The sequence below is a fragment of the Mus caroli genome, unplaced genomic scaffold, assembly GCF_978045245.1.
Source record: "Mus caroli unplaced genomic scaffold, Mus_caroli_1 scaffold_7, whole genome shotgun sequence".
Lineage (NCBI taxonomy): Eukaryota > Metazoa > Chordata > Mammalia > Rodentia > Muridae > Mus > Mus caroli.
The window spans coordinates 76955271-76965875 of record NW_028227262.1 but is presented as its reverse complement, the minus strand read 5'-3'; the positions used below and the strand labels follow the sequence as shown (position 1 = coordinate 76965875).

At 51.7% G+C, this 10605-nt stretch overlaps 1 protein-coding gene across 17 annotated transcripts; it reads left to right on the top strand.

Annotated features, from left to right (window-relative positions):
* Positions 1-1926: 1926 nt before the first annotated feature.
* Sftpb (surfactant protein B) lies at positions 1927-9910 on the top strand. 17 transcript variants are annotated; one of them, XM_021165855.1, is made up of 10 exons: positions 1927-1990; positions 2295-2422; positions 2875-2946; positions 3056-3181; positions 3693-3857; positions 4046-4135; positions 6731-6845; positions 7560-7720; positions 9330-9410; positions 9848-9910. In XM_021165855.1, exons 1-10 carry the CDS (start codon positions 1927-1929, stop codon positions 9908-9910), a joined length of 1065 nt encoding a protein of 354 aa, XP_021021514.1. The 17 variants fall into 17 exon arrangements, with proteins under 17 accessions (XP_021021514.1, XP_085695781.1, XP_021021513.1 ...); XM_085839655.1 differs by having other exon boundaries at positions 6662-6845; positions 7587-7720; XM_021165854.1 differs by having other exon boundaries at positions 6662-6845.
* The last annotated feature ends 695 nt before the right edge of the window (positions 9911-10605 follow it).

Below are 10605 nucleotides of genomic sequence, written 5' to 3'. Positions count from 1 at the left end.
GCATGCTTTAAGGAGACCAAGGTTCAACTTCCTTTTGTTCCCAAGTCCAGATTCATCTGACATGGTCACCCCCACCCCAGTGCTTACATCTCATCCCTGTGACACTGAAGATATGTGTCTGAGAGGCCTTGGTGGCCAAGCTGGTACCATGTCTATCCTGACCCTAAGATTAGTTCCTCGGGTTTGAGGTTGCAGCAACACTGACCGTTCAGGCCCTGGTCAAGGTGGGGCTGTTGCTTCTTCCTTGGCTTCTTTCTAAGGAGCCACCAAGAGGCAGAAAGAAATGAAGAGACACAAAGCAAGGCAGAATAGCACTTCCGATGACACTGTCCGCATTGCCCGGCAGATACGGCACTAGACTGCAGCCAAAGGACTCTCTGAAACTATTAACAAGGTTGTGAGAACTTGTGACCAGTCTGTGAGGTGCTGTGTCTGGCTGTCACACCACTCAGGACATCATTAGTGTCACCAGTGGCACAGTGGAATGCCTGGTGAGCTGAGAAACACAAATGAGGCAGGCGTGGTGGGCACACACCTGTAATCCCAACGGGACGTAAACCTGGTGTGGCAGTGCTCACCCGTATGTGGTGGCACTCAGGAAGTGGAGGCAGGAGCATTAGGAGTCTAAGGTCATCCTCAGCTACATTGACAAATCTGAGACCAGCCTGGGCGACATGAGTCCTTGTGTTAAAAAAAAAAAAAAAGAGAGAGAGAGAATCAGGCAGTGGTGGTGCATGCTTTTAATCCCAGCACTTGGGAGGCAGAGGCAAACAGATTACTGTGAGATCAAGGCCAGCCTGGTCTTCAAAGCAAGTTCCAGGACAAGCAGGGCTACATGGAAAAAAAACAAAAAACAAAAAACAAACCCTCTCTATAAACAAACAAAACAAAACAAACAAAAAAAGAAGATCTTGTGACTCTCTGAAGAAGGCCATTTCCCAGCCGTCCTTGGGGTTAGCTGTAACTAGAGTAGCAGGCTGTAGTGTCTCGAGGCCACAAAACTAGGAGAACCCTGGAACCACTTCCAGAGTGTCATTTTACATCACATGTCCAACTATTTACCTTCATCTTGGGGCTAGCTCCCACCCCATACAGCCTGTGAGCGCTGGAGGACTTTCTAAGGAGCCTCCGTAGGAAAGGCACTGGCAGGTCTCAGAAAAGGATAGGGGTCCTGATGGCCGGGGGTCAGTAGTGGCCTAATGCACTCAGACAGCACCTGCGCTGCAGCGAGCCCTGATCTGCTTTTTCTCTAAGCCCAGCCAGGTGTGGACATAGCCTCAGAGGACCACATGTCAGCTGAATCCCATCTCATGCCCAGGAGGGGTGGCTGGGGGAGATGGGCATCTGCTTCTGGGTAAAGCTACCTGAGAGCCACAGGGGACACAGAAATCTCAGCCTCACAGGGCACTTTCCTGTTTGTCTAATGCTCCTCTCCCTAGCACCAGCCAGGAGTCTATAGAATCAGAGGATTTTAAAGTAAGGGGGGAGTGGGAGGTCGGTGGCCCCAGGAACACCCTAAGTGTGCCCTTCCGGCACTTACCCTGCGTCAAGAGCCAGGAAGGAAGCTCTCAAGGGCGTTGCATAAGAGTAGAGGATTGAGAAGCTGGGGTGGGGCTAGAGAGGCTCATTCTGACCCCACTCAGCATCCCTTGCACAGTCCAGAGCGTGGGGATCAAACGAGACCCCCTTGTTTGACGATGAACAAAGTCATGCTGAGGGGGCTTGGGAAGGGGGTAAAGGACTAGGAACCGACATTGGCCAGCACAAGGGAGGTGGACAGGGGTGTCCCTGCTAAGAAGACCTGGAGGGCTCTCAAGACACAGGCAAACACTGAGGTCAGCCTGTTCCCATGGAGTCCAGCCCCCAGGTCCTCTCCCCTACTATAAGAGCCCATGACTCAAGTAGGGTACTAAGCAGTAGACAGCCATGGCCAAGTCGCACCTACTGCAGTGGCTACTGCTGCTTCCTACCCTCTGCTGCCCAGGTGCAGGTGAGTCCCCAGCCTCCCTCACAGAGGCCTCTCCAGCACTTACTGAGTCAGCTCCGTGCCCAGAAAGACCCCAGTCTGCACATAATCCAGAATTTAAAGACCAGTTAGCTGAGGCACAGAGAGGCCCTAGGGGCTCATCCAAGGTCACAGTTAGTGGGATGGATGTTGAAGCTGGAGGACTCAGAGCTGCCTGGCAGAAGCAATGGCCACTCTTTTGCAATGAATCTGGGTTGGAGGTGGGGTGAAGGCAGGGTGCCGAGTGTATGCTGGATCCTGATGAGAGTTGCTCTGACCCCGACTCCAGCTATCACGTCGGCCTCATCCCTGGAGTGTGCACAAGGCCCTCAATTCTGGTGCCAAAGCCTGGAGCATGCAGTGCAGTGCAGAGCCCTGGGGCACTGCCTACAGGAAGTCTGGGGGCATGCAGGAGCTGTGAGTAGCACCAAGTGGGCACTGGAAATCCAGAGAGGAGGAACTGGGGTGGATTCTGAGCGGACCTTAGGAAAATGGAGTTCCCACAAGGCTGGGGTGGCAGGGAATGATGGAATGGTATAGTATGACAGGAAATGGTGGGCAGAGTAGAATAGAAGGAAACATGGTGGAATGAGATGAACGGGGTGGACATGGTGGGTAAGACAGGGTGGATGTGGTGGGTAAGAGGGGTGAGCATGTGGGTAAGATGGGGTGGCTGGGGTGAGATGAACAAGATGGTATAGAACAGGGTGGATCAAGTGGGTGGCACAGAATGGGATGGAATTTGCACAATGGGATGATGGGTGGGTAGCTTTAAGGTACCTGTCAGCCTGTGTCTAAGAAAACCTCAATCCCTGGAGTTAGGAGCATGCCCCCAACTCATTAGCCTCACTTGAGACCCTTTCTTCCAGAATGATCTGTGCCAAGAGTGTGAGGATATTGTCCACCTCCTCACAAAGATGACCAAGGAAGATGCTTTCCAGGTGATGGGAAACGGAACCGTGTGCTCTGGTAGAGGCCTGGCGTCAGGGGACTCTGGTGGGGGCAGACCTCAGAAAGACCAGGCTAACCCTCCCTCCTCTGCTCTCCCAGGACGCAATCCGGAAGTTCCTGGAACAAGAATGTGATATCCTTCCCTTGAAGCTGCTTGTGCCCCGGTGTCGCCAAGTGCTTGATGTCTACCTGCCCCTGGTTATTGACTACTTCCAGAGCCAGATTGTGAGGACCCTGACCTACCTGCCGCACAGTGCATGTGCCTAAGTAGCCACTTACCTATATAAGTGGCACCCCAACACATGCACACACACACACATACACAACACACAACATACACACATATACACCCCCCCCCCACACACACACACTTCCCACTACAGCCACAGGAAGCTCAGTCTCTTCATACAGATACCCAAATCAGAGCTTGCCTGCTCAGCATACTACAGACATTGAGACCAGCCCTCCATCCTCTCACCCACACATGCCCACATTCTTATTTATTGTCACACAATATGCTCACACAGTCACTCTTTCCTAGACACATGCTCCCAGGCCCTACACAGCCCCATCTCTGTCTTTGTCCCTTCCATAGCGTCCTAAGATGCAGTACTTCACCCAGTCTGCTCCCCATAACCCCAGGCTCAAAGACTGTAGCCCTTGTCCCTGAATATGAACCTGGGCAGAGAGGGGTTCCCTCCTTACCCTAAAAACCCTCACCTGTTCCATGCCCTAGAACCCCAAAGCCATCTGCAATCATGTGGGCCTGTGCTCACGTGGGCAGGCTAAGCCAGAACAGAATCCAGGGATGCTGGATGCCGTTCCAAACCCTCTGCTGGACAAGCTGGTCCTCCCTGTGCTGCCAGGAGCCCTCTTGGCAAGGCCTGGGCCTCACACTCAGGTAAGCCAGCCCACCCCGGCCCATTCTCAGCAGCTGCTGGGAATCCAGAAGGCTAGCATGGCCGCTGAGATGCATGGGCACCCAGAGAGGCTGAGCTCAAACTAGGAGGCAGAGACGGCAAGGTCAGGAAAGGTCACACAGCCATAGTAGCTCCCAGCCTAACCACACTTCACTACTTCCTTCCTCAGGACTTCTCTGAGCAACAGCTCCCCATTCCCCTGCCCTTCTGCTGGCTTTGCAGAACTCTGATCAAGCGGGTCCAAGCTGTGATCCCCAAGGTAAGGACCACACAGAGCTCAGAGGGGCCCCCAATAGCTGCACCTTCCTCCACCTCAACACTCCAAGAAGGCTGTGAGGAGTTAGATGAGGAGATACCCACACATTGCTCCTACCCAAGGAACCTTGAGGCTCAGGTATGGGAGGTTAGGTCAGAGCCAGCCTTCACTTCCAGCAGATCACCATCGGAAGGCTGAGAAGCAGTGGTTGTCACTGTAGGAAAAAAGTGCATTAATTTCTCAAAAAACAAAACAAAACAAAACAAAACAAAAAACAAGTTCACCAATAGTCAGCATCTCTTCTGTCCTCCAAACCCATGGTAGCCTCTGCCAGTGCCTTGTCAGCTGAGGATTGTCCTCCCCACAAATGGTCATGACCTATCAACACTAACCTGAAGCCCACATCAGTCATAAAGACAACAGGGCACACAGTCAAGCCTTTCTGAAGCCTGTGTGATGGAAGGAACGTGCAGACTATAGAACAGGATGAGCTGAGGGGTCGCACAGATAAAAATGGTAACAGACAGGTCAGCCAGGGAGAGGCTCTGAAGAGGGTAACAACTAAGCCAAGATCTAGGAGAAAATAAGGTCCCCAGGGGCCACGGACATCCCTCCATCAATAAAAAATGAGCTCAATCAGATGTTGGAGGGAGGGACTCTGTAAGGAGGGACCAGGAGCAGGGGGCAGCATTTGGGGTGTAAATGAATAAATAAATGCCTTTAAAATGAGCTCAGAGGGCTAGGAAGATGGCTCAGTGAGTGCAGTCCTTGCTGGACCCGAGTTCAGATACTTGCACCCTCATAAAAGTTGGGGGGAGGGGTGGGCTGGAAAGATGGCTCAGTGGTTAAGAGCACTGACTGCTCTTCTAGAGGTCCTGAGTTCAATTCCCAGCAACCACTTGGTGGCTCACAACCACCTATAATGGGATCTGATGCCCTCTTCTGGTGTGTCTGAACTTACATACATAAAATATAAATAAAAGTTGGGAGTTAGCAATGCACATTTGTAACCCTACACACCAGGTAGTCAGAAATAGGCAGATCCCTAGAGCATGCTGGCCAGCCAGCCTAGCCAAATGGATGAGCTTCAGGGTTAGTGTGAGACCTTGTCTCAAAAAAAATGGACGGCCTGGAGATTCAGCTCGACAGTTAGGAACATTTGCTGCTTTTCCAGAAGAGTGAGTTGGGTACCCAGCACCACTGTCAGGCAGCTCACAACCCCCTGTAACTGCTGCTCTAGGGAATCCAATGCCCTCTTCTGGCAGCCAAGGGCACCAGCACATATGTGGCATACATATACTCAGATACACAGACATATGTAAAAATAAAAATAAATCTTTAGAAAATAATTAGGTAGGGAGTGAAGTGACTAAGGAAGACACTCAACCTTGGCTCTGGCCTCCACACACATGTGCACATGTACTTAGACGTCTACATGCAAAACAAACAAGCAAACAGCCAGCCGTATCAATGTGAACATCACTGAGGATCAAAGGCATGAGCAAGACTGTTAAGAGACAATGTATAGACAGATGGAGACTGCATCAGAATTGCTGAGAGGGGACAGGCAGCCAACGGGGGACTGTGCTGCATTGCCAGGGAAGCCAAGAGAGAAGGGTGTTCGACTGATCGAAAGGCAGCTGAGCCATCAGGCAGGGCGAGAGTTAGGCAGGGCATGTGGGAGTGTTCCAAAAAGGGGAGCAGGCATGGTGAGGCTTCCTAAGGTCAGAAGTCATTCTAGCATGTTCTCCAGTCAGCAGGGACCAGAGAGAGGATAAGGCTAGGGAAAGAGGCATGGGTGAAGGTAATCCAGGAGTGAAGGCCATTTCACCAATGAGCAGCTTGGTCATTGACTACAGTGACTGTTTACATTGCCATGACAGGAGAGCCATGTGTGGGTCAATGATAACAGGTGGGTGTCTTAAGTGAAGTGCCCCATTTGGGAGCCATCACACTCCAGGGGTGTCCATACTCTGAGTCCTCCCCCTGCCTCAACCTCCTGGCACTGGGGCTAGCTGTTCACATGGGCTGAATGAGGAGTAAAGGAAAAAGCCACACCCTGGTGACTTCTGTCACCCTTCAGCTAGAGCCTGCTTGGAATTGGAGTTGAGGTAGGAGACATGCTGGCTTTCCCAGGGGTTCCAAAAGCCAAAGACATGTCAGCTCTGGGGCCAGCAGAAGGAACTGTCTGTCTTCCTGATGCATAAGCATGGGAAAGTAGGTGGCCCTCGGTCAGGGAACGGGTTTGAGTTGGGTCAGGCTGTTAGACGCCATGGCCTTGCAGCCCCCTTTCAAATGACTCAAGCCTTTAGAGTCAGCTCTTTATGTGGTGTCAACTGCAGATTCTCTCAGTAACTCCAGGTGCACCTGAGTCCCCTGCTGTCTGGGATGTTCAGTGACCTGTGGACAGAACTGCTCTCTTTCCTAGAAGGGAGAAAGGGGATGCATCGGGGTGCCCACTCAGTTGGGCACAGTGACATCATGCCAGAAGAAGGTCCTATGGTTGTCCTTTCTCCACCTTCACCCCAGGGTGTGCTGGCCGTGGCTGTGTCCCAGGTGTGCCACGTGGTACCCCTGGTGGTGGGTGGCATCTGCCAGTGCCTGGCTGAGCGCTACACAGTTCTCCTGCTAGACGCACTTCTGGGCCGTGTGGTGCCCCAGCTAGTTTGTGGCCTTGTCCTCCGATGTTCCACTGAAGATGCCATGGGCCCTGGTAAGACTGCCATTCCCCGCCCCACACACACCTCTCCCCAACTCACATCCCTCCAGTGCACATGGGAGGGAACATGGACAAGGTGGGGTTCAGGAACCAACACTTTTTTTAACTATTTATTTATTTCTATGGATATGGCTGTTTTTATTTATATAGCTGAGGCTGGCTTTGAACGCCTAATTTCCCTTCCTCAGCCATTCAAATGTAAGATTAAGGGCTAGCATGGCTGTACTCAGCTTCTAGCTCTCTCCAAGTGGACTTCTCCCAGTTGAGTTAAAGAGTGATGGTGGGGGGGAGGCAGGGGGGAACAGGGCAGGACCCTGGGAGAAGGCTAAGTTCTTTTTTTTGCTCCAGTTTGGACATCTATATACCCCATGTATGCCTGGTTCCCACAGAGGCCATAAAGGATGTTGAATCCCCTAGAATTGGAATAACTGACAGTTATGAGCCACCATGCGGGGCTCTGGGAATCGAACCTCAGCCCTCTGGAAGAGCAGCCAGTGCTCTTAACCATGGAACCATCTCTCCAGCCCTAGAACCAACACTTGTACAAGACAGTCCAGGGGGAAGGATTAAAACAGAGTCTTACTACGTAGCACAGGTTGGCCTTGAGCTTGGTGCAATCCTCCTGCCTCAGCCTCTCAAATACTGGCATGACAAGATATGTGCCTCCATACCCAGCTTGCTGGATAATTCTAACTGCTTTCTCTTTAGCCCTCCCTGCTGTGGAGCCTCTGATAGAAGAATGGCCACTACAGGACACTGAGTGCCATTTCTGCAAGTCTGTGATCAACCAGGCCTGGAACACCAGTGAACAGGCTATGCCACAGGCAATGCACCAGGCCTGCCTCCGCTTCTGGCTAGACAGGCAAAAGGTAGGGGGCCCACGGGTTGGACATACATGTGTGATGGTGCTGAGCTAGAAGAGACTTTGTAGTGAGACACACACGATGCTGGTTCCCAGCTTGGTGGACAGGATGTGGGTCAGACAATGATGGGATTGTCACAACTGTAACTGGCTAATAAGAGACATCAGGGACCCAAGGCTTTGGACTATGGAACATCAGCAGGCCTTCTTTATGGACTAAGCACAAGAAAAGTCCTGTTAGTCCCAGCAGAAAAGGGTCAGACTGTCTCTTGGTTTCACTTGATGGTGTATTTGCCACACTGTTTTCCCAGTGTGCCATGTCACCCCCATGATGGGTAGCATTTGACAGTACCTAGCAGGCACCAGAAAATGAGAAAAGCCAGGGTCAGCTGGAGCAAAAAAAGAACTTAGCCTTTTCCCAGGGTCCTGCTCTGCCCCACCCTGCTCACTCTGTAAAGTCCTGCAGGAGAGAGCTGGAAGCTGGTACCATAGTGCTAGCCTGTAATTCTAGCATTTGGAAAGGCTGAGGAAGGAGAAATGGGAGTTCAAAGCCAGCCTCAGCTATATAAATAATGAGTTCAGGGTCAGCCTGGGCTACATGAGACCCTGTCTGGTGAAAGGAGACAGAGATAGGAAAGAACATGAGGAAAGGGGAGGAGGCTTGGGTAAGGTAGCTCACTGGCATGGCCACAAGGCCAGACAACCAAGTTTGATCCCTGGGTTCCGTATGGCAGAGAGAATCAACTCCTGTAAACTCTCCTTATGAACGAACACACACACACACACACACACACACACACGAAAACATAATTTTGAAGTCAGGCTGTGGTGGTGCACACCTTTAGTCCTAGCCCTTGGGAGGCAGAAGCAGATGGATCTCTTAAGTTTGAGGCTAGTCTACAGTGTGAGCTCCAGGACAGCCAGAGTTACACAGAGAAACCCTGTTTCACAAAACCAAAAAGAAATCAACCACCACAAAGAACTGAACAGATCGTTCTGTAAGCCTATGATGAATTCCCTCACTACAGTGGAACTTTCTTTAGAGAGGGTCCTAGGTAACTTAAACTGATCTTGAACTTCTGATCCTCCTGCCTCCACCTCCTTTGTACTGAGACTACAGGCACGGACCACTCTACTGAGTTTCATGTAGTTCTGAAGTTTAAACTAAAGGTTTCATGCATGCTAGGCAACCATGAGACGATGTTAAGCTGCAAGCCTGCTCCAGCTCCAATGCCCTGGCTTCCTCCAAAGAAACCTGTTTCAGCCAAACTTAGATAGAGTCCCTTTTTTTAAAGACTCATTTTGTGGTTTTAGTGCATGCATGTATGTAAGGACATCATGTGTGTGTGGTTCCCAGGGGGGTCAGAAGAGGCCATCAGATTCCCTGGAACTGGAGTTAAGAGTGGTTATGAGCCATCATTCCTGTCCTCCAAAGCGCAGCAAGTGCCTAACCCGCGAGCCATCTCTTCAGCCCTTCGGTTGAGTCTTTAATGGTCAGCCAGGCACTGATGGAAAAACACAAACCCACAGTGGGGAGTGGCCGAGTGAGGTAGAATGCCAGGTCTGCATGATAAGTCCTCTCGTAGAGGGGGTCTACATATTGTGTCTTTCCTCAGTGTGAACAGTTTGTGGAACAACACAAGCCCCAGCTGCTGGCCCTGGTGCCTAGGAGCCAGGATGCCCACATCACCTGCCAGGTATGCCCACTCTTCAGCTGGTTCCAGGAGTCCCCTCTGTTCCCACAGTCCCACCCTCCTTGGTCTATGATCCTCAAGAGCCCCATTTCTTGGATCCAGGAAGCCTAGGGCTCAGAAGCCCAGAACTAAGTGTACCCATAGAACAGGCTTTGGTCTTGGAGCAGAAAAGAACACATACTGACTAGGTGGGAGGCGGCAAGTCCATGATGGGATGGGCAGCTGGGGGCTGGGGTATGATGTTCCTTATTGCATGTGGTGTGTTTAGTGACCAGTTTGTTCTATGGTGGGGCTATAGTATGAGGTGGGGGTCCCACTAAGTCCCTGAGGCCATTGGCTTAGGAAATGGCACAAGGGGTCCTGAAGGTGAAGTGAGAGTTGTCTCCATAGCCCTGAGAATTAGACGTAGAAAGCTGAGGCCCACGTGCTGTCTCCAACAGGCCCTTGGTGTATGTAAGGCCCCGGCTAGCCCTCTGCAGTGCTTCCAAACCCCACACCTCTGAGATTGCGGTCTCCAGGTGAGTCCAGCCTCCTGGGGAGAGGAATGGGTCTTTGCGTGCTAAGGTTTGGGCACAGACGGTCATCCTGCCCACTTCTGTAGACTGTGCCATCCTACCTCCGCCAGGCACAGTTCCAGGCTCCTCGGGGTCTCCAGCGTTTCCATCAGGAAAAGGCAGTCTTTTGGACCTATTGTCACTCCTTGCTCTCCTCACTCCACCCAGCCCTCTACAGCTTCTATCTAAGGCTTCATCACATCTGAGCTGCCTGACCTTAAAGATACTCCATGTTCGAGCAATGGCCAACATTTCTTAGAGCCCAGGGAAAGTCACACTTCACTGTCTCAGCTGTCTCTCCCTCAGATGCCAGCAGCACCATGGTCACCTGACCTCACCCTGCCCAGGCTCCCTGTTTTCTAAGCCAGAAATAGCTCTGACACCAGAGTCAGGAAATGGCATGGGAGTGGGGTGCGCAAAGGGCAACAGTAGTCTCTCAAGTGACCCTGACAGTAATCTGGCCCAGGTCAGAATGTACTTAAAGCCAGCAAGCACTCACTGGGCAGTCATTTATCCATTTGTTCCCATTTGTGAAAATCTGCTGCTGTGCACAGCTGGCCCACCACTTCTAATGTGAGGAAGGACTCCAGCACTGTCACAGGACCCCAGCCACTGTGGGCAGAGGGGCACTTCAAGTCAGTAAG

Coding starts and splice junctions, on each gene's coding strand:
- Sftpb (XM_021165854.1), top strand. CDS start 1,927: ATGGCCAAGTCGCACCTACTGCAGTGGCTACTGCTGCTTCCTACCCTC. Junction 2,423..2,874: donor TCTGGGGGCATGCAGGAGCT/GTGAGTAGCACC, acceptor CCTTTCTTCCAG/AATGATCTGTGCCAAGAGTG. Junction 4,136..6,661: donor TCCAAGCTGTGATCCCCAAG/GTAAGGACCACA, acceptor CCTTCACCCCAG/GGTGTGCTGGCCGTGGCTGT.